A 24,346-nucleotide genomic window follows, 5' to 3' on the forward strand; every position below is an offset into this window, starting at 1 on the left:
TAAAAAGTGAGATTCTCTGAAACTATTATACAAACCATCTCTGAACCAAAAAAAACCCTCGGATACCAAATTTCACCTTCATTCGACCGACCATTCATACGTGATGTTATCACAAAGAAAACGCCTCCATTTTTATATATAAGAGATGTGAAGAGATAATTTTGTATGGGGACCCCCCTTTCATAAAAAAAAGGTGAGATTCTTGAAACTATTATACAAACCATCTCTGACCCAAAAAACCCTCGGATACCAAATTTCACTTCATTCCGACCGACCATTCATACATGATGTTATCACAAAGAAAACGCCTCCATGTTTATATATAAGATGTGAAGAAGAGATAACTTTGTATGGGGACCCCCCTTTCATAAAAAGTGAGATTCTTGAAACTATTATACAAACCATCTCTGACCCAAAAAACCCTCGGATACCAATTTCACTTCATTCCGACCGACCATTCATACGTGATGTTATCACAAAGAAAACGCCTCCTTTTTATATATAAGAAGATGTGAAGAGATAATTTTGTATGGGGAGGCCCCCCTTTCATAAAAAGTGAGATTCTTGAAACTATTATACAAACCATCTCTGACCCAAAAAACCCTCGGATACCAAATTTCACTTCATTCCGACCGACCATTCATACGTGATGTTATCACAAAGAAAACGCCTCCATTTTTATATGTATAAGATGTGAAGAGATAATTTTGTATGGGGACCCCCCCTTTCATAAAAAGTGAGATTCTTGAAACTATTATACAAACCATCTCTGACCCAAAAAACCCTCGGATACCAAATTTCACTTCCATTCCGACCGACCATTCATACGTGATGTTATCACAAAGAAAACGCCTCCATTTTTATATATAGAGAAGAGATGTGAAGAGATAATTTTGTATGGGGACCCCCTTTCATAAAAAGTGAGATTCTTGAAACTATTATACAAACCATCTCTGACCCAAAAAACCCTCGGATACCAAATTTCACTTCATTCCGACCGACCATTCATACGTGATTTTATCACAAAGAAAAACGCCTCCATTTTTATATATAAGATGTGAAGAGATAATTTTGTATGGGACCCCCCTTTCATAAAAAGTGAGATTCTTGAAACTATATACAAACCATCTCTGACCCAAAAAACCCTCGGATACCCAAATTTCACTTCATTCCGACCGACCATTCATACGTGATGTTATCACAAGAAAACGCCTCCATTTTTATGTATAAGATATATATATATATAATAGTATATATATATATATATATATATATATTATATATATATATATATCATATATTTCAGAAGCATATTTTTTACACACGAAAGCCACAAGGATGGTAAGTGTCATAAATAAAAACAAGTTTTTTTTTATCTCGACGAAAATTTTTTTTAAGAAGTTGAAAAACGAAAATTGAATTGCGTTGCTTAATTTTTTGTGAAAACTTTTGTTGAGTTGCATCATGAGGTTTCCAGAACTATAAATTTTGTACAAATCGGTTGATAAACAAGAAAGGTAGGTGCTGCGTTTTTATTTTTTCTTGGGCTGTGTAAAGCATAAAGTGCTGTAGGTATTTGACAGCATTGTGCGTAAGTTCAATGGTCTACACGATAGCATAAAATTATGTTGGATATACACAATTTTTCGCATAGAAAAATTTTTTTTTAGGAAAAATGCACGGAACTGTGTGCTGCACGGAATTAACTGCAGTCGCGGTACGGAAAACTTCATAGATGAAAAATTTTTTTTTTACAGTTTATTCAAAAATATCATAAACACAGGAGCTTAGGAACTTTCAGTTAACACTGATCCATAGTTATATTTTTCTGTAGATTTTTTTCAAATTGGCCTTCGATTAACTGCGATATTTCAATAAATGAAAAGTAAATATTGTGCATATTTTCAAATTGTTGTCGTACTTTCCCAACCCCGCCTTTAGACGGGGCTTATGTTCCAACTTTCCATCCCACTTAGAATTTTTTTTCTCAAAACCTAATCCAGAATGGTTTTACTCTTTGACATAACTGCCAATATTTTTTTTTAGATCGGAATACACACATTGACCAATGATTTCTGAGGCTACCAAATTGATCATTTTTTGAAAACTAGGTCCATTCACAGTTTTCTCATGTTTTTAAGCTTCTCTTAGCTGTTACTTTTGACAATTGTTAGTCAAAAAGTTTTCAGTAACGTTAATTGCTAGATTAACTATTTGTAATCATTGAGCGAAAAAAAAATTATTCGATGCGGTTTTATGACTAATTTAATTTTTTTGGGCATTAGAGGGTTCATTAAATTAAATCGAAAATAAATAAATATATGTCATCAAACACTTTCTGATGATACTTATATGTAAAACTCAGGCCCGTAGGAAGAACCGACTCATGGGGGGGTTTGCTGACTGACTTTTATTTATGAGTTTTGCTCAACAAGGCACGAATAGAAAAATTAGAATTTCAACTAATATGATTTTTTTAAGTACTTCAACATTATGGTGTTCGTATCGTAATATTAGAAAACTGGTCCTATACCGGAAAGGTGAGCCAATATTTTAAATGAATCTTATCGATAGTTAAAATCTTTGAATTTTTTTAAGGATGTGGTGGATCAAACTTATTCGATTTGAGCATAAAACAAGTTTTTTAGGAGAGCCTTCAATTTCTTTTGAAAAAACTTATTCTATGCCATTATTAAGCCCAATCTTCCCAACACTTTTGCAAATTTCAACCATGGATGAAAATAAATCAAATTTTCAAAAATATAAGTAAATGATAAAAGTATTTCGGATTAAATTAGCTTGATGTAAACTTGACCAAGTTTATTGATTTTGCTTTTGAAATGTGGCTTTAAAAAACAGAAATATTTATAACAACAACAATTGTTTTTGATCAAAATACAAATAAAAAAATGACCTTAATTTAAACCAACCAGCGCAAATTGTAATGAATTACAAGAAAATTAATGATGATCATTAAAATTAATAAATAAAAAACTAAATGTTAAGCAATACACAGAGGATTAATAGAATTTTGTGCAGATTTTTAGGTGAAGATCTAGTTCTCTGATGATTTTTTTTTAAATTAAATTAGGGTTTTTTTTTAAAACAAAACTACAAACAAAAAATTTTTCTTCATTTTTGTGATTTTTAAGCTTAATTGAGTGTACATACTAATTTTGAATAAAAAATTTAAATCTGAAAATTTAATTGACGAACAAATTTTAAAGGTCATGATCTCTTGAATTCCTCAAAATTTTTTTGTTGATTGTACAACTCATTTACAAGTCAAATCTTTTTTTTTTGAATTTTGAATCTGAATTCTGATCTAGATTCTTAACCTGAATTAAAAATGCCATGTTTTCGAATTTCTATGCAATTTCTTAAATGAACAAAAAAAAATCCGAGTCTTAATTCCAGATCGGAATTTCAAATATGAATTAAAATGATGAATCTTAATTTTTTATTTTGGATCGCCATTTTGAAGCTTTAAAAGTTTGAATTTTTGTGTAACCCGAGGTTTCACTAATCTGATTACCTCGAATAAGCGGGGTCTACTACATTTATTTTGAACCAAGAACAGAGAACTTGGAACTGCTTTTGTTTCTTTTCTATTTATTAGAATCAAGAAAAATGAAAAAAAAACCCTATTTTAACCTGTCAGTACAACCATTAAACTGTGGGCAGATCATACAATTGGTTAAAGAACTTGGAATTTTAAAATTAAACAAATATTTTCTTTTTTTCATGTTCGGGAACCTATTACAGGAATATTGAAAATGCATGAAAACTTGACTCAAATTTAATATGAAATTCAAAAACAAATTTGAACTGGGAGTTCAAAGCAAGCCTTTCTTTTTACTATTTCTTATGATTATTCCAACTGAAAATCAAGAATCCTGAACTGAATACGAAAGTAGAAATTCGATTGTGGTTTTGAGAATATGGAACCAGAACCTTCTAAACGGGTTCAATTCAATTTAAAATTTAATATTCAGACTTGAATTTCTATGAATAAGTGAGAAAATTTTGAAAAACTGTAGCAGAATTTTGAACTTGGGATGGGTTTTTGAGGTTTTGGGATTAGTTGCAAGTTTAGATTGTTACTCTTACACTATTATCAAAATTTGATTATGAATTTATAATGTTGGATGTAGCGTAGAATACCTCGCTTGCTTTTCTGGAACCTCATGGGGGGGGGGGGGGGGGTTTAACAACCCAACCCCCCCCCCCCCCCCCGTTCCTACGACCATGTGTAAAACATTCTTCGAAGTTCAAAAACCAATAAAGTCTCAAATTTTTTATAAATTTGGTTTTGGTGTATGGTTAAAATATGTTTTTAAATTTCATAATATTAAAATTATAAAATATTTCCTTCTAAAATGTTAAAAACTAAGCTTTTTGATTTACCCTAATTCTTCTCAGATGTTTTTCCCGTAAGAGTTCTAGGAATGTCAGTTTGAAACTCCCGACAAAACCTACCTTTCTTGTTTATCAACCGATTTGTACAAAATTTATAGTTCTGGAAACCTCATGATGCAACTCAACAAAAGTTTTCACAAAAAATTAAGCAACGCAATTCAATTTTTCGTTTTTCAACTTCTTAAAAAAAATTTTCGTCGAGATAAAAAAAAACTTGTTTTTAATTTATGACACTTTACCATCCTTGTGGCTTTCGTGTGTAAAAATATGCTTCTGAAATATATGATATATATATATATATATATATATATATATATATATATATATATATATATATATATATATATATATATATATATATATATAATATATATATATATATATATATATATATATATATATATATATATATATATATATATATATATATATATATATATATATATATATATATATATATATATATATATATATATATATATATATATATATATATATATATATATATATATATATATCATATATTTCAGAAGCATATTTTTACACACGAAAGCCACAAGGATGGTAAAGTGTCATAAATTAAAAACAAGTTTTTTTTTATCTCGACGAAAATTTTTTTTAAGAAGTTGAAAAACGAAAAATTGAATTGCGTTGCTTAATTTTTTGTGAAAACTTTTGTTGAGTTGCATCATGAGGTTTCCAGAACTATAAATTTTGTACAAATCGGTTGATAAACAAGAAAGGTAGGTTTTGTCGGGAGTTTCAAACTGACATTCCTAGAACTCTTACGGGAAAAACATCTGAGAAGAATTAGGGTAAATCAAAAAGCTTAGTTTTTAACATTTTAGAAGGAAATATTTTATAATTTTAATATTATGAAATTTTAAAAACATATTTTAACCATACCCACCAAAACCAAATTTATAAAAATTTGAGACTTATTTGGTTTTTGAACTTCGAAGAATGTTTTACACATGGTCGTAGGAACGGGGGGGGGGGGGGGTTGGGTGTTAAACCCCCCCCCCCCCCCCCCCACCCCCCCCCCCCCCCATGAGGTTCCAGAAAAGCAAGCGAGGTATTCTACGCTACATCCAACATTATAAATTCATAATCAAATTTTGATAATAGTGTAAGAGTAACAATCTAAACTTGCAACTAATCCCAAAACCTCAAAAACCCATCCCAAGTTCAAAATTCTGCTACAGTTTTTCAAAATTTTCTCACTTATTCATAGAAATTCAAGTCTGAATATTAAATTTTAAATTGAATTGAACCCGTTTAGAAGGTTCTGGTTCCATATTCTCAAAACCACAATCGAATTTCTACTTTCGTATTCAGTTCAGGATTCTTGATTTTCAGTTGGAATAATCATAAGAAATAGTAAAAGAAAGGCTGCTTTGAACTCCCAGTTCAAATTTGTTTTTGAATTTCATATTAAATTTGAGTCAAGTTTTCATGCATTTTCAATATTCCTGTAATAGGTTCCCGAACATGAAAAAAAGAAAATATTTGTTTAATATTAAAATTCCAAGTTCTTTAACCAATTGTATGATCTGCCCACAGTTTAATGGTTGTACTGACAGGTTAAAATAGGGTTTTTTTTTTCATTTTTCTTGATTCTAATAAAATAGAAAAGAAACAAAAGCAGTTCCAAGTTCTCTGTTCTTGGTTCAAAATAAATGTAGTAGAACCCCGCTTATTCGAGGTAATCAGATTAGTGAAACCTCGGGTTACACAAAATTCAAACTTTTAAAGCTTCAAAATGGCGATCCAAAATAAAAAATTAAGATTCATCATTTTAAATTCATATTTGAAATTCCGATCTGGAATTAAGACTCGGATTTTTTTTGTTCATTTAAGAAATTGCATAGAAATTCGAAAACATGGCATTTTTAAATTCAGGTTAAGAATCTAGATTCAGAATTCAGATTCAAAATTCAAAAAAAAAGATTTGACTTGTAAATGAGTTGTACAATCAACAAAAAAATTTTGAGGAATTCAAGAGATCATGACCTTTAAAATTTGTTCGTCAATTAAATTTTCAGATTTAAATTTTTTATTCAAAATTAGTATGTACACTCAATTAAGCTTAAAAATCACAAAAATGAAGAAAAATTTTTTGTTTGTAGTTTTGTTTTAAAAAAAAAACCCTAATTTAATTTAAAAAAAAATCATCCAGAGAACTAGATCTTCACCTAAAAATCTGCACAAAATTCTATTAATCCTCTGTGTATTGCTTAACATTTAGTTTTTTATTTATTAATTTTAATGATCATCATTAATTTTCTTGTAATTCATTACAATTTGCGCTGGTTGGTTTAAATTAAGGTCATTTTTTTATTTGTATTTTGATCAAAAACAATTGTTGTTGTTATAAATATTTCTGTTTTTTTAAAGCCACATTTCAAAGCAAAATCATAAACTTGGTCAAGTTTACATCAAGCTAATTTAATCCGAAATACTTTTATCATTTACTTATATTTTTGAAAATTTGATTTATTTTCATCCATGGTTGAAATTTGCAAAAGAGTTGGGAAGATTGGGCTTAATAATGGGCATAGAATAAGTTTTTTCAAAAGAAATTGAAGGCTCTCCTAAAAAACTTGTTTTATGCTCAAATCGAATAAGTTTGATCCACCACATCCTTAAAAAAATTCAAAGATTTTAACTATCGATAAGATTCATTTAAAATATTGGCTCACCTTTCCGGTATAGGACCAGTTTTCTAATATTACGATTACGAACACCATAAATGTTGAAGTACTTAAAAAAATCATATAGTTAAATTCTAATTTTTCTATTCGTGCCTTGTTGAGCAAAACTCATAAATAAAAGTCAGTCAGCAAACCCCCCCATGAGTCGGTTCTTCCTACGGGCCTGAGTTTTACATATAAGTATCATCAGAAAGTGTTTGATGACATATATTTATTTATTTTCGATTTAATTTAATGAACCCTCTAATGCCCAAAAAAATTAAATTAGTCATAAAACCGCATCGAATAATTTTTTTTTCGCTCAATGATTACAAATAGTTAATCTAGCAATTAACGTTACTGAAAACTTTTTGACTAACAATTGTCAAAAGTAACAGCTAAGAGAAGCTTAAAAACATGAGAAAACTGTGAATGGACCTAGTTTTCAAAAAATGATCAATTTGGTAGCCTCAGAAATCATTGGTCAATGTGTGTATTCGATCTAAAAAAAATATTGGCAGTTATGTCAAAGAGTAAAACCATTCTGGATTAGGTTTTGAGAAAAAAAATTCTAAGTGGATGGAAAGTTGGAACATAAGCCCCGTCTAAAGGCGGGGTTGGGAAAGTACGACAACAATTTGAAAAATATGCACAATATTTACTTTTCATTTATTTGAAATATCGCAGTTAATCGAAGGCCAATTTGAAAAAAATCTACAGAAAAATATAACTATGGATCAGTGTTAACTGAAAGTTCCTAAGCTCCTGTGTTTATGAAATTTTTGAATAAACTGTAAAAAAAAAATTTTTCATCTATGAAGTTTTCCGTACCGCGACTGCAGTTAATTCCGTGCAGCACACAGTTCCGTGCATTTTCCTAAAAAAAAATTTTTCTATGCGAAAAATTGTGTATATCCAACATAATTTTATGCTATCGTGTAGACATTGAACTTACGCACAATGCTGTCAAATACCTACAGCACTTTATGCTTTACACAGCCCAAGAAAAAATAAAAACGCCAGCACTCTTCGGTTGAAACGTCACTTTCTGGTGTTGCAAAGCGTTAATGCAAAGTTGAGTCCGCAAAACTTTGTTTACTATATTTTTCTTCGGGGTCATTCACTAATTACGAAAGTATTTAATAGGGAGGGGGTGGGGTGCAACCAGATTTATTACCAGGTTTATTATAGCTTGAAAGTTATCGCATTTATTTAATCAACACAAACTGTAGATAAATAACAAAGTTCAGAGTGCACGGAATTAGGTGCAAAAGTGCACGGAATTAAAAACATGCAGAGAGAGTGCACGGAATTATGTACACGAAACACATGTTTTAGATGCATTTTCTCAAACTTTTTTCGTGTATTTCATCAACTATGATATTTTTTCCTTAGAGTACGTAAAAAGTCCTAACTGATGGTGGGTTTGTGACTTTTTGAATCATTAATTTGAATTTTTACACAGCCTTGAAAAACAAAAATCGCTTAGGTGCACGGAAATACCCGCTGTCACGGTATAAAGAATTTAAGAATAAGAAAAGAAGAAATTAGTTTTTAATCATAAAATTTAACTTCTGCGAATTTTTCATCGAAAAATGGGTTCTACAGAATTAATAAAACGATTTTTGGGGGTTCCACATCTATTTGCACATTTGGTTGACTGTCTCGAGCAGTAAATATCTGTCACATGACTACAATATTGTCACTACGTTAATCTGGAATTCCATGAATGTATTGTAACGTTTAAACAATTGCCTTTGAATTCTGAAGTTGTATACAACCCTTAAGAAAAACGCCTTAAAAGGGCGTTGTAGGAGTTTTAACAATCCAGATTTTGATTTGAATGCTTCAGTTATTTAAAGTTACGATTCAAAATTTTCATTAAAATTTTGTTTAGATATTTGAACGTCGTAATTTGTCGTAAAATGAAACGCCTTGACCTCAGACTATAGACCTTAGAGTTTTTGGGATTAAATTCCACCGGAGGAGATCAAGTTTCCTGACAAGTCCACCTTTTTTTTATCACCTTTCAGGAACACGAAATTTCCTATCACGTTAGTAGTTTCATTTCATGAATTTAAAATTTAATTTGGAAAAAAATCTCCTTGTGAGGGAGGTTTAACATTAACAGTCAATCAACAGTCATGAACCGGTAAACGTTTTTATAAATAAGGTGTAGGCATCGAAAGATTCATATTCTGAAAAAAAATATAGCGATTCGAATGTCCGTCTAGAGAATGAGTTTGCAATTTGATATTGACTTGTTATTTGTCATGCCTCTTTTTTCGTCGAAAATCTGTTTTCAAACTATTTTCGTATTTTTATTGATTTTGTCATCGAGTATCTAATTTAAATTGAAATTTATTTCTTCTTTACATGGTTCCGTAAAAAAATAAAACAAATGTTTTAACAAATTTTTAAATGAAATGCTTACTAATCATCGATTGATATGATTTCAACAGAGCATAAAGCTTTCTGTTTAAAGAATTGTCAAGTTTTAATGCAGTAGTCGGCAACCTGCTGCCCTTTGGATGAGAAGTTGTGGCTCTTTAACGTCAATTGCAAATATTGTATATTTCAGTCAAATTTATACCTACTTAAAACTGTGCAAAACCAATAAATAAGCCATACCATGTGGAAAACCTGATACAGATTGCCTTTTTTGTCAGAAAATTTTAGGTATGAATACCAAATCGAAATAACAAAACTAACTTTGGAGAGAAGCATTTTTGTTTGTATTAATTTAAAATAACAAGTATGACTATCAAATTTAAGTTTAAAAAAAACATTAAGACAAAGGAAAAATTATTCAATCAGAAATGAGAAACGCAAAATAGTTTTTCGATTTAAAAAACAGACCCTTATGGAGAGTCTTTTGAGATTCGTTTAAGACTCTTTTGAGACCCTATCAAAATTATATTAATATTGATTCGATACTCTTTCTAGACTGTTCTCAGAACAACCTTAAAAGCTATTTCAAAGCCATTAGAGGCTCTTTCAAGATTATTGAGACTCTTTTAAACCTTTTTTTAAACTCATAGAGGACTTTTTTAGGACTCGTGAGATTGGTCTGAGACTGATTTTAAATTGATCTAATACATTTTTAAGGACTTGCTGAGGGAATTTCGAGGCTCTCTAGAGCCTTATTTGAGACTCATTTGAGTTTGTTTCGACTTTCTTTGACACTTTTGAGCTTGTGATAAAGCTCTTTTTAGATTCTTTTGAGACTGAAAAGAAGAATTTAGAGACTCTCTCAGTTTTTTTTTTTTTTAAGATTGTTTCGAGTTTTTTTCTGACTGTTGTGAGGCCGTTTCAAAACTCTTCTGAGACTCTTTCACATTTTCTTCAGGACTCTTGAGACACTTTCAGGTTTGAACCAAAACTTTACGATTGTTTTGAGACTCTTTAGGAATTTTTGAGACTCTCTTTGGACTTCCCCAGACAAGATTGAAACTCATTTGAGGCCATTTTTTGGAGATTTCTTCGACATTCTTTCATATCTTTTGATGTTGTTTTCAGATTAACTTCAAACTCTTTAGAAACATAAACTAAGACTCATTTGAGACTCTCTTAAGACTGTTTGGTGTCTATTGTAGGGCTCTATCAATACTCTTCTGAAAATTCAAAAACTTTTTTGATGCAATCTAAATGTGAAAAACTTCTGAATAAAAAAACAAAAGTTGAGAATTTAAGTTCTATGGTGAAAAAGGTGTATACAAATATTTGTTTTTTTTATATCAGTTTCACAAATTTATCGAAGAAAACCTTACGATCATATACGTTTTCTCCAAAAAAAAAAAGACAGTATTTTAATATGTTTTTATTGCAGGAATTAATCCTCCATTTTATTTCATAATATTTTTTACTCAATATTTTGGTTTCAGAGTCAAAGTCTGACAAATTTCACAAATCATTTCTGAGTCTTTTATATTGAAGATTCTATGTTTTTAAGCAACCATGTGTATGACCACAGTATTTAATTTAATCAAATTCTCATTTAAAACTGAAAGAGAGCAAAAAACAGACAGAAAACTTATGTCAATTGTGATTTAAGAGCATACTGATCCTCAAATTTGAAGCTTCAGTTTGAAAAACAGGATAAAATTTTAAAATATTGCAGGAAAAATAAATTACTTTTTGAAATTGTCTTTTGAATCAATCCTTGGTTTTCAAAAACTAGATCTACTGGAGATAAAGTTTGAATACCTTGTGATATTTAATTATTTTTCGAAATTGGGAATAGAAAAATTTAGAAGTTTCCTGAATTAGCGCAATAAGTTTTAATTTTGTATGGAAATTGTATGGGAAAACAAATTTTTTCATTCAAAAATCGCCAGGGATGTACTGAACGTTCCAAAAAATACATCTTTGGATGAAAAATGTTCCTTGATTCTTGCAGAACATTTCATGTGAATAAAGCACAAACCTAAATTGTACCTCAGAAAAGATATTCACTGTTATATAAAATTTTTGTTTTCTCAATTCATTTTTTTTTTGATTTTATCGTTTTTGACTGCTTATTTGAAAGCTGTGTTTATTGATTTAAATAGCCTTTGCAAAATCGATTCATGCAATTATTAACAGCTCTAGCAAGCAAAGTCTGCCATTTTTCAATATTTTCCAATGGATTCAGATTTTATATTTTAAAGTGGATATAACTTATTCCATGAAATTCTTAGCTGCTTGTCACGTTAGCAAAAAATGAAGCTTAAGAATAGTCAAAACCAAAAATCAAAGACCAACTTCATTTCAAGCTTATTTGAATTTTTTGGATGATTTAATGTGCAAAAATTTCTTCTTCCATACAAATTTCCATACAAAATTAAAACGCGTTGCGCTAACTCAGAAATCAACCAAATCATCTAAAATTTTACACTGAGGTTAGTGACCCAAAAGGCATCAAAAAAACATATGGGAGCAAAAAGTGATTTTTTGCAACGGTCTAGTGGACAGTTATAAGCAGTACAATTTTAAAGCAAAATAAGCTTCAAAGTTTGAAGAAAAAAAGCAATTTTCCATTCGCAAATTAAAATTAAACAATACTACCTATATTCTATTGTTATTTTTCCAACAAAGTGCTGAATAATTACAAACCAATCTTGTTTGAATGATCCAACTCAGAATGAAATTTTTGGGTTAAATACAAAATACTTCGACACAAGAAAAACTATACATTACCAATTTTTACTGGAAATTGATCATAAATAAAAATATTTTTTGTTCTGCTCACGGAAATAACTTATGACGTAATATTTCACATCAACCGCCTCACATATTACCGCAATCATAAACACTGGAACACAATTGCTGACCAAATAAGTAAACGAACGCATGCCACTTATCGATAATGTTCAATTTGTTCGCACAGCTTCAGCATCGCCCCAGTTCCATTATCAAGTATTGATGTGGGGGCCATGCTGGGAAAGCACTTCAACTAAGGTTTCCCCCATTATAAATGAATGTTTTTGTTGAATGTCGCTTCAGTAAGTATTTGTGATCGATTGGCGCTAGTTGCTTCCACTCATGAATCCCCACCATCATCATCATCATCATCAGGATAATGTACGGCCTCCCCCATCATCATAACAAATGTGCAACCATAACGTAACACACCTCCTTGGCAAACATCATTTCACAAACCAATTACACTCACACTTGCCCACTTGGTCGAGGGACATGCGTGACTCACTTCCTCTAGATTAATAAAAGTAGGTACCCTACACCAATAATAACGCTACTAGTTAACAATAACAACAACAATGTTTCCAAACTATAGTCGCAACGTCAACAAAGGTCAAATCGAAATAAGTGTGTTAAGCCGTGTAGCAATAATCTCCAAATCAGTCTCTCCACCCACGCAAATTGATCGCAATGTGTCGATAATGGGTACCTTCTAGTTTTACCCTGCTAACTTTTATAGTATTTATTGATCGTTGATCTCTATTTTCAATTTCATCTTTGTCAAAAATTTTAAAATTTCTGAATCTCACAGTATGATGATCACAAATTCAAATGTAACTCCTTTACGAATAGAATCAAATTCAATAACATTATCATGGAGCTCTAACGTAGCTTAACAATCTTACCCGTCGTCTTCGAAAGCAAAATGTACCTTCAAGTAGTGAGCTTGAGTTATTTTCTCGTACAAAATGGAGCTTGGGTACCTATAAAACTACATAATTCAATCATTATCGGACGTTCGTTCGCCTTCCCTTCGATGAGCTCATAATTTGTGTAGTGCCAGGTGCACCCTCTGCCGTTTCGAAATTTATGTGTTTTCGGTTTGATATGTACAACATTTTCGGCACATTCGATGTCTATAGTCGTGTGATAGCAGCCGTGGCTAGAATCGTACCATTTTAACCAACTTGTGAATGTACAGTACATAGACAAAATGTCTCAAGTCGTAAAATGTCCGTTTCGATGTGCATCCGAGTTTGTTCTATATATTCGTATCGTTGTTCTATAAGAACCCGTAAAAAATAGTCCTAGATGGAGAAAAATGTAACCGTATCAAATTCGAAGAAAGAAAAAAGAATAAATCCAACAACGCTAGCTCCATCCTAAATTTACCGAATCGAAAATAAATAGACGTTCGTCAATGTTGATGTCCAAATTTGTACCCAACCAGATACCGAAAACCAGAATAAACAACAAAAAATAAAAATTTAATACATAATTGGCAAATCTCATACTAACATTACGTAATAACATAATAAAAGATCCCGTTCCAGGTAAAGTCGATGAAAAGGCGACGCAGCTGCACGCGATAGCGTCGTTAAAAGTGCTTCTGGATGCCACCAAGCCGCAACGGGGAGCTGCCACGTCGTCCGCGGCCAATCATGTTAAGATTAATTTAAGAGAAACCACCTTAGCTAGTGATCGTCCAAATGGAAATATAGATACGACAATTGATTCGGTGAGTACCAACTGCCCTTTATCTATTTTAAGAAAAATTCAACAGTTTTCAGATAATCAATGAGTTTTCTGTTTTTCATATTTTTTTTCCAAATTAAAAAACTTGAGTTAACCAAACTAAGCTACGACATTCTCTAACAATGATTTAAACATGTTCAAGGCTCTTAAAATCCATAATGAAAAAAGGTTACTCTCTGGAGCCACCATTTATCAAAAAAAAAATTGAAAAATTTTGTTAAAACAAATCCTCTCAGTTTTAACTTTGTTATTGTTATTTTTAAGCACTGTGACAGTACAGTAGTTCTTCGATTTTAGCACGGTCAAAACAAATTGCACCGTGGATTTGGCGAAACCGTGAATTTGGTGAAACTAAAAATTAAACTGGAAAATTGCCAGAACTTATGTCTGATCCCAAAGAATTAAAAAAGTGTTTTATTATCCTTCTTGTCTATAATCATATTTTCAATTTTTTTAACAGAAAAATATTAAAATATTCGAAACCATGAACTGGTTGGGCCTACCAAAGGAACAAAAGAAACGTAGACCACCAGTACCATACGTTTCAAATGGGCAGTATCGTTGGAAGCATGCTAAGAAAAATGCTCCTTAATGAAGAAACCAGGTAAAAAGTACTTCTCCGATCTTTAGGACAAGCGGCTGGAAATGATTTATTTTGTACACAGAAATCACATAACCTGGACAGCATTTCGAAGAATTTGAAAAAAGGATTTTAAAATTCTAAGCTTTACTTTTTCATAGTTGAACTGGTTTTAGATTTCGGTGTATAATAATTTCTGGTCATCGACCAAGGATTAAGCGCCTTTACTCGCTCTTGAAAATAAAAAGAGAAATGAAAAAATATTAGTAGAACCTAGAATAAGGTTGCCAGATTGCCCGGTTATACCCGGGTTTGCCCGGATATTTGTTACTAAATTTGAGAACAGTCCGGCCCGTCCCGGTTGCTTTGATTTCATTGAAAAATGCCTGGATTTTTCCCGGATTTATTCACTTTATTTGGAAAATGAAACAAAAAAAACAGCAAACACCTTCAAAACGAAACTTTTTGAGCAAATTTAATAAAAATAACTATGAAAGATTTTTTGAAGCCTAAAATACTGTTCAAAATCTATCGATGAGTTTTGATGAAAAAAAGATTGTTTTTTTTTTTCTTGATTTTTTTTGATGAATTTCTGAGTTTTGACAAAATTTGCCCGGATAATGTCCGGATTTATGGTCGTCAAATTGAAATCGAATGCCCGGATATTGCTAGGTTTTTATATAAAAATTGCCCGGTTTGTCCGGCCCGGATACATGCTGAAAAAATTCTGGCAACCTTAACCTAAAACATTTCGAGAGCTTTTTTTTAAACTTACCTCATAATAAAACTTTCACCTCGAAAGTTGTCTATTAATAGGTAATAACCTTTAAGTTTCTAAATTAAAACAATAAATTATATATGAAAACTTTTTTTTCAATCAGTCAAGAAAACAACATGAATCAAATTTTTTGTAAGTAAATATTGTCAACGGAAGAATATTTAAATTTAAAAAAGTTGTAAAACTAAGCTTTTTTAGAGCAAGTTCACTGGTGTTGGGAAAAAGTGGTAGAAATTTTGACATTTTGAAAATTTTACCATGCAAAAATGATTTCAAGATCTTGGGGCGTTGTATTTTTTTACAACACTGTTTCTATTTCAGCCGTATGTGATAGAAATGATGCGGTGCGGTTTTTGCATCACAGCATGCGAATCTACAACACGTGTTGTAAAAAAAACTTGAAGGCCACAGATTTTGAAAATGTTTTTGCATGCAAAATTTTCAAAATGTGCTAAAAGTGACAAAATTTCTACCACTTTTTCCCAACACCAGTGAACTTGCTCTTAAATGAACAAATAATGAAAACTTCAGTCTACGTTCAATCTATTTAAAATCTTGAGCATATTTTTGAAATTTATGATTTTTGAAATTTTCATGGATACTTTGTGATGTTTTCCATAGGATACAATTTCGATTGAAAGAACAAGAATAGTCTAAGAATAGCAAAACACAGCGTAGAAGAAAACGACAACTGCACTTCACTGACGGTATACAATTTTTCACATCAAACTTTTTTTTTATATTATCTCTTTCTTTGAAAATTGGATTTCGTGCAGTCGCAGTTATCCGTACAAAGGTTGACTGAAAAGAGGTTAGCGTGTAGAACTCCGACAGATTTTACACTGATTTGACAGGTCGCACGAATGTACAAGTTAGATATTTCTTCGCGAACTCTGACAGTTTCATGTGCTTGAAAATATCTGCTACCTTTCCCCTTCCTTTTTCCGTATAAAACTCCTGTCCCGGAAGCTGCTTGTCGGCTTTGACGTAGGTTTCGTCGTCCATTACAACGCAATCAAACTTCGTCAGCATCGTCGTGTACAGCCTCCGGGATCGCGTTTTGGCCGATGTATTTTGTTAATCATCGCGATTTGGAGTCACTACCTTCTTGTAAGTCGATATTCCGGCTCGTTTTTTGGCTCGATGTACGGTTGTAGACGATACACCCAGCGGCATCTCGGAGAGAGAGGTTAGGGTTTCGCTTGAAACTACCGGCAACTCTCTTTGTCGTCTCAGCGGCTCCCGGTTTTCGATTCCCCCCCGATCCAGACTTCCTGGCTGTCGACAAACGTTCCCCAAACACTTTAATTACATTTGTTACGGTTGATTTGGCAACTTATAGCGATTTTGCCAGCTTTGCGTGCGAGTAGCTCGGATTTTCGGGATGCGCGAGCAAAATTTTGATATTCTGCTCTTCTTCCTTGTTGAACGGCATTTTGACAACTGAAGAGTGAATTCTAAAATCAAAATAGGAACAACATTCTACACACACACCTTCAAAATGAGGGTTTTTTAAATGCAAAATTGAAAGAAATACGTCAAGTTGAGATTGACAAAATTTTGACCGTATCACCATTTATCAATGACTTAAACAGGTTCAAGGACTTAAATGGTATAATGTCCATAGATATTTAAATCGCTTTATAAAGCTAATCTGATTATAAGATCCTCAACTTGATAAAGTGTTTTGGTAACTTTCTGGCTCGGAATGATTAAATCAACTTGGTTAAAATTCCTCGAAAAATATGGTAACTCTCTGGAGCCACCATTTATCCAAAAAATAGCAAAAAAAAATGTCAAAACAATCCCACATAATTTTGACTTTGAAATTTGTTATTTACAAGCCCTGCTGTCAGTTTTAGACGTTTTGGTAAGAAGCTACGAAAGCGTAGAAGGTGTAGGACAAACTCGATATCCGCAATGCTAGCCTAGCGTCTTTTGGAACAGTGTGGGCTTTATCTTTCCCAACTGTAATCCTTCAAAACCACTCCACGTTTATTGTTGGATCGTAGAGATCTCTGAATCTAAATACATAATGTATGTATGTTGATCACCCAGGTGGTAAATCCTTTTTACGGATTGCATTCCAAGGCACGGCGTGCACCCGAGTCCCCCCACTATGCTACTCTGGGTCCATGGGTGCAATTGGACGACTCATGATACTAAGTACCCCTACGCCATAAAGTCCACCTGGGGCTTCTGGCCATAATTCCTATCCGGACCTGCAACGAAGGCTATACCCGAGATGGGAGACCAAGTCCGGGCTTAAGCCCTCATCGGCAAACTCCAGTTCGAGTCAAACTCCAGCATATATACCCTGCCTCTTGTTACGATTCAAGACTAAGGACCTCTCCTCTAACGACTTGAGGCTCGGCCTTTACTCGCAACTCGAGACTAGCTTGGTTCCCACGAAAATCGTGCGCTCCGCCTCTGTTCGAGACCACTGCAAGAGACCAATGACCTCTCCTCTAACGACTTGAGATCTTGGCTCCACCTGACTTGGCTCGAGGCCCTCTCCTCTTTGCCCGTCCGTGTGCCGAACGAGAGCAGCTTATCCTGGACACGCGCCTGTCACAGCACACTTAACGTAAGTAACATACCCTTCCTTCTTTCCCATACGATTCCCAGCAGGGTTCGACCAGGGCACCTTCTACATTCTGTGGGGGTGAATTTTTCAGTTTAGAAGTTCTATAAACAAAGGCAACGAATTGGAATTCTTTTGAAATAACAAGTTAAAAACAGTAACACCATCTCGATAGGGAAGATCTAGATGGGGTAGCTGAGTAACGTCAAAAAAAGTTCCAGTCGACTGTTCATGCGGATGCGAATACGACTGGTAACTCTCTGGAGCCACCATCTAGATAACTTATACATTAAAACGGAGGCTTTTCTGGCTAACATCGTTACGTTTTGAGTGACATCCAAGAGTTTTTAAGTCAAAAAAGGGTTTGGATAACAGTTTTTTTAATACATAACTGTGATCACGAAATATGAAAATTTATCTTTCTTTTAAACGAACACAAACACATACAGGATCTCAATGAAACTTGATGTTTCCTCGAAGAAATTCCTTTTACCTAATTCTAAGCGTACATCTTCCGAGGATATGATGGCTAGCATCTTACAAATGTTAAAACCACCAACCTACATAAAGTGTAACTATATATGCCGTGACCGGGATTCGATCTCATGACCGTTGGCTTAGAAGATTTGAAGGCTATCCTCTACGCCATGGACGGCGGCAGTTTATTACAAAGAACCGAAAATAGATTTTTAGGATTCTAAATCCTGAATCCAAATTCATGCTCGTTTATCAAACCCAAAAAACCTAAAGTTCCTTAGGGCAGGCATTTAAACCTTACCCAGCGTTTTCACGGACGTTTATAAGGAAACGTCACTCAAGATCATCAAAGTTTCAAAAAAATTTACACATGGAACTTGATAGTTCACTTAAGATATAGTTTTTAAGGCGAAGGGGCATTCTGGCATACAGAAGGTTTTTCGAGACGCATGTCGTTTTCAATTTTCTTGAGTTCACTTAAGTGAGCTAAATGTGAATTTTTACTTCTCCAATATAAGTTGTAACACAGGAAAACAGCATTTTGAAGCGTATTTTCTAAACATTTTGGTAGATTTTGGCTTCTTGAATTGTAATATTTTGTCAAATTTTGTTTGGGAACGTTTGGTGATATAAGCAAAATTTTAAAAATAATCAGTTTAGAGCAGGGATGAGCAACCCACGGCCCACGGGCTTATCTCAAATTAAATTTATTTCACGATTTTTTTCTACGATAGATTGTTAATTATCATAAAATAACAGTCCCTACTAAACCAAAAACGATATATCAAAAACTTGATATGCACGTCACTTGTTTGTTGTTGTATTTGTTCTATAATCATCCAGATTGTTGACTTTTTTGTAGGATTTAAATTTTTCATTGAGTTTTGCAATATTAGATGCAATATTATTTATTGGAAAAACGTAATATAGAAGTTAGATAAGTCTTTTTTTCGTTTCGAGCAAAATTAAAATTGAATGATGAAGTGAAATATTATTGTTCTTTATTAATGACTGAAATAAGAAAAGTTTCAAAATAAAGGCTGGGCTAACGATTATAGATTTTTTATCAACATGAATTGGTGAAATTATGATTTCTCGACAAATACTGTATTATTTTTATTATTTTATTTTTTTATTATTTACATAGTATTCCGTCTCACGACATAACTTGACGAACATAATTCCTAAAATTCACTCGGTTCATAGCAACCGTTCTCCAATTTCTCGGGCACCCCACGTTCGCCAGATCACGCTCCACTTGGTCTAACCACCTCGCTCGTTGCGCCCCCGCTCGTCTTGTTCCTACCGGATTCGTAGCGAACACCTGTTTTGCAGGACAGTCGTCCGGCATTCTCGCAACATGTCCAGCCCAGCGTATCCGGCCAGCTTTCACCACCTTCTGGATACTGGGTTCGCCGTAGAGTCGCGCGAGCTCGTGGTTCATCCTTCGCCTCCACACTCCGTTCTCCTGTATGCCGCCAAAGATGGTTCTTAACACTCGTCGCTCGAATACTCCGAGTGTACGCAGGTCCTCCTCGAGCAATATCCATGTCTCGTGCCCGTAGAGAACAACCGGTCTAATAAGCGTCATATACAGGTTACACTTCGTGCGAGGGCTAAGTCTTCTCGACCGCAGTTGCTTGTGGAGTCCATAGTAGGCACGACTTCCGCTGATAATTCGCCTCCGGATCTCACGGCTGGTGTCATTGTCTGCGGTCACCAGTGAGCCGAGATAGACAAAGTCTTCGACTATCTCGAGCTCGTCGCCGTCGATCATGACCTTGTTATTACTGGACAAGCGGGTTCGGTCGGTCTCGGATCCGCAGGCCAGCATGTACTTCGTCTTGGACGTATTAATCATCAACCCAATCCTTCCTGCTTCGCGTTTCAGTTTGCGGTAGATCTCCTCCACCGCCGCAGATGATCTGCCGACTATATCAATGTCATCGGCAAAGCAGATAAGTTGACTGGATCTGTTGAAAATCGTGCCCCGCATTTCGCCCACCGCTCGTCGAATAACACCTTCTAGCGCCACGTTGAACATCATGCAGGATAGACCATCACCTTGTCGAAGCCCCCTGCGCGATTCGAATGAACTCGACAATTCACCCGAAATCCGCACACAGCACTGCGTTCCATCCATCGTCGCCTTGATCAGTCTGATTAGCTTCCCGGAAAAGCCGTTCTCGTCCATGATTTTCCATAGCTCGTTACGGTCGATCGTGTCGTATGCGGCTTTGAAGTCGATGAATAGATTATGCGTAGGGACTTGGTGTTCACGGCATTTTTGGAGGATTTGCCGTAATGTGAATATCTGGTCCGTCGTAGACCGTCCCTCCATGAAGCCGGCCTGATGACTTCCCACGAATCTGTTTGCTTGTGGCGTGAGGCGGCGGAGTAGGATTCGGGACAACACTTTGTAGGCGGCATTGAGGACAGTGATCGCTCGGTAGTTCTCACAGTCCAATTTGTCGCCCTTCTTGTAGATGGGGCATATTACCCCCTCCTTCCACTCCTCCGGTAGCTGTTCTATGTCCCAGATCCGGACTATCAACCGGTGTAGGCAATCGGCCAACCTGTCCGGGCCCATTTTGATGAGTTCAGCTGCGATGCCATCCTTCCCAGCCGACTTGTTTCTATTCAGCTGGCGAATGGCTTCCTTAACTTCACTCATCGTTGGGAGTGGCTCCTCTTCGTCGTTGGCTACGCCGGCGATGTACCTTCCCCCACCGTCTTGATCTCCTGCATGTGTGCCGTTCAGGTGTTCATCGAAGTACTGCTTCCACCTTTTGATCACCTCACGATTGTCCGTCAGGATACCCCCGTCCTTATCCCGGCACATTTCGGCTTGCGGCACGAAGCCTTTGCGGGATGCGTTGAGTTTCTGATAGAACTTTCGTGTTTCTTGGGAACGATGCAGCTGCTCCAGCTCCTCGAGCTCCTCCTCCTCCAGGCGGCGTTTTTTCTCCTGGAAAAGTCGGACTCGCTGCCTCTTCCGCTGTCGGTGATTTTCCACATTTCGACGGGTGCCTCTTTGCACTACTGCCGCCCGTGCGGCATTCTCTTCGTCCATCACCCTCCTACACTCCTCGTCGAACCAGTCGTTCCGTCGAGATCGCTCCACATAACCGATGACGTTCTCCGCAGCACTGTTGATGGCTGTTTTGATGGTATCCCAACAGTCCTCGAGAGAGGCTTCGTCAAGCTCGCCCTCTGCCGGCAGCGCTGCTTCGACCGATTGCGCGTAGTCTGCCGCGACCTCAGGTTGCTTCAGTCGCGCGATATTTAACCGAGGCGGGCGCCGGTTTCACGTGTTGTTCACTACGGAGAGTTTTGGGCGCATCTTCACCATCACCAGATAATGGTCCGACTCGATGTTGGCGCCCCGACAGGATCTGACGTCGATGATGTCCGAAAAGTGCCGGCTGTCGATCAAAACGTGGTCGATCTGTGATTGAGTTTGGTACGGTGATCTCCAGGTGTACTTGTGTGGGAGGCGGTGCTGAAAAAAGGTACTACGTACGGCCATTCGTTTGGAGGCGGCGAAATCAATGAGTCTGAGGCCGTTTTCGTTGGTCAGCTGGTGCGCGCTGAACCTTCCAATTGTCGGTTTAAATTCCTCCTCCTGGCCGACCTGAGCATTGAAATCCCCGATGACGATCTTGATATCATGTTTTGGGCAACGGTCGTATTCACGCTCCAGCTGCGCGTAGAATTCGTCTTTGTCGTCACCGGTACTTCCGAGGTGAGGGCTGTGCACGTTGATGATGCTGATGTTGAAGAACCGGCCCTTGATTCTCAACCGGCACATTCGTGAGTTGATCGGCCACCACCCGATCACGCGCTTTTGCATCTTTCCCATCACTATAAAAGCTGTTCCAAGCTCGTGTGTGTTGCCGCAGCTCTGGTAGATGGCACGACCATCTGGATACGTTCGTACCGTGGAGCCCTTCCAGCATACCTCCTGCAGCGCTACGATGTCGAATTTGCGGCTCTTCAATTCGTTGGAGAGCACGTGGGTACTGCCCACAAAATTTAGAGATCGGCAGTTCCATGTTCCAAGTTTCCAATCGCTAGTCCCTTTTCGTCGCGTGGGTCTTTGCCGATTTCCATCCGAAATTTGTTGTTCGTTATTCGTTGCTTATGTTTTTTAGTAGTCACAGGCTCGCAAGGCCCGCAGCTAACCCCACTATCTCGCAGGAGGACCGTCGTGATGTTGCTGTTTTGGGTCCCGAACACCACCAGGACGTTGTTGCACTCCGCACGCCGCCCCTAACATGGAGAACAGACGCGTACGAAGCCCCCTAACTCATTCTGCATGCGACCAAAGCATCCACCGGGGTTGGGTACCCGATCTCCGCTAAGGTTGCTCGCACCCCAGCTAGTATCACGGGGAGGTAGAGAATCGGAGTTGCAGACAAGAGGTGATATGACCACTACCCGAAGGTTGGGTGTATGGGGTCTCGAGTTGCACATTGTCTACTTCACTAGCCGCAAATACTGTATAAAATCTGTAATTCTGTGATTCAACACAAAAAGTGTGTAACGATAACACTGGGTAACAGCGTTTTTGGTGCCTATGTTTCAATAACCGATTTTAACGTCCTGAATTTAAAACATTTCGCAGATTTCGTCTATCATTTCTAGTTTCGGTTATATGACGCGTGGAAATTTATCAGTATTGAGTAAAATCGATTTTTCGCGTCCATCCCAGACAGTATAAAATATTTTAAACATACAAAGGAACTGAAAATAAGTTCAGTACATTACCTTCTACTTTCCATTATGGCTGCGTAGAAGATAGTATCTGGTATGAATCTCCCTCTTCAACCAATAATTTTTAATACATCCTAGTGATTGTAGAAGAGCTAATAAGCTTTTCGAAATTGTAAACTCTGATTATAGCTTTTAAAAGCCAAATTCAATTCGCAAATAATTTAATAGCTCTATCGTTAACTTAAGTCTGCTAAGTTAGATATTTAAATGTTTTTCATTTCATCAATGACGTCTTGGTATGTACTTTATAGAAAGCAAAAACATATTTCTCTTATGACAATTGGAAAATGAATAAAGAACTCTAATAAAAAATCCAAAATAAAAAAAAAATATCCAAAGAAATATATTTAAATTCCATGGAGATACCGTTATAAAACTACAAGAGTAAAATTTAAAACCCTAAACAAGATTTTAATTTTTTATTCAGAATCACAATTCAGTGTCCTTTATTTTATTAAAATTATAATTTCATATGAAGATACTAAAAAGAAATAACAAATGAAATTCATATACAGAATAGAGAAACTTAAAATTTGCTAGGAAATTTTTGGTATCTATGTTTGAATATCTGATTTTGAGATATTTAGCAAAAGGGCATAAATTTTTTTTATTGCATTTTTATCTAATTTCAAAAGTTTTCACGAGAACAAAAGCTTCTAGAATATAAATACTTATTGCAGATTTTTAATAAGTGTCCTAAAATTAGTTAGTATAAGCTCTTTGATTCATTTTGTTGGCTTGTGCTATTTATTGTAGGGTAAACATTTCAAACTAACCGGGGTTTTTTTACATGCCATCATCAAAGTAAAGAAGACAAGTGAAGAAAACTACGGGGTGGTCAGATTGCCAGAATATTGTCAAAACAAGTTCTTATTTTTCTGGATTTATGCCCATTATAAAAACAAACTATAAAATTCAAGTTAGGCTCAATTTTTCGAAAGCAGCTAACGTGTTTTGGTAAAAAATAAATTTATTTATTTGGTAACAAATCAACGGATCACATGTTGATCCCAATGATTAAATGTTTATAAAGCAAATCTATTATAAATTCTTTTAATTTTCTTCTGTTTTTTTTTTCAAAAAATCGCTGGATTCTGTTTAGA

The 24,346-nt window shown here is 35.1% G+C and overlaps 1 protein-coding gene across 5 annotated transcripts in view; it reads left to right on the forward strand.

Moving 5' to 3' along the window:
• LOC129749208 (sodium/potassium/calcium exchanger Nckx30C-like) overlaps window positions 1-24,346 on the forward strand; it is a 435,468-nt gene that overhangs the window by 341,813 nt on the left and 69,309 nt on the right. For 4 of the 5 annotated variants that reach the window (XM_055744139.1, XM_055744143.1, XM_055744141.1 and 1 more), the window contains one exon: window positions 13,835-14,031. In XM_055744139.1, the coding sequence (XP_055600114.1) occupies window positions 13,835-14,031 (197 nt within the window). The remainder of the gene's footprint in view (window positions 1-13,834; window positions 14,032-24,346) is intronic. The other variant, XM_055744140.1, reaches the window with a different exon arrangement.

This window comes from Uranotaenia lowii, chromosome 2 (assembly GCF_029784155.1).
Source record: "Uranotaenia lowii strain MFRU-FL chromosome 2, ASM2978415v1, whole genome shotgun sequence".
Lineage (NCBI taxonomy): Eukaryota > Metazoa > Arthropoda > Insecta > Diptera > Culicidae > Uranotaenia > Uranotaenia lowii.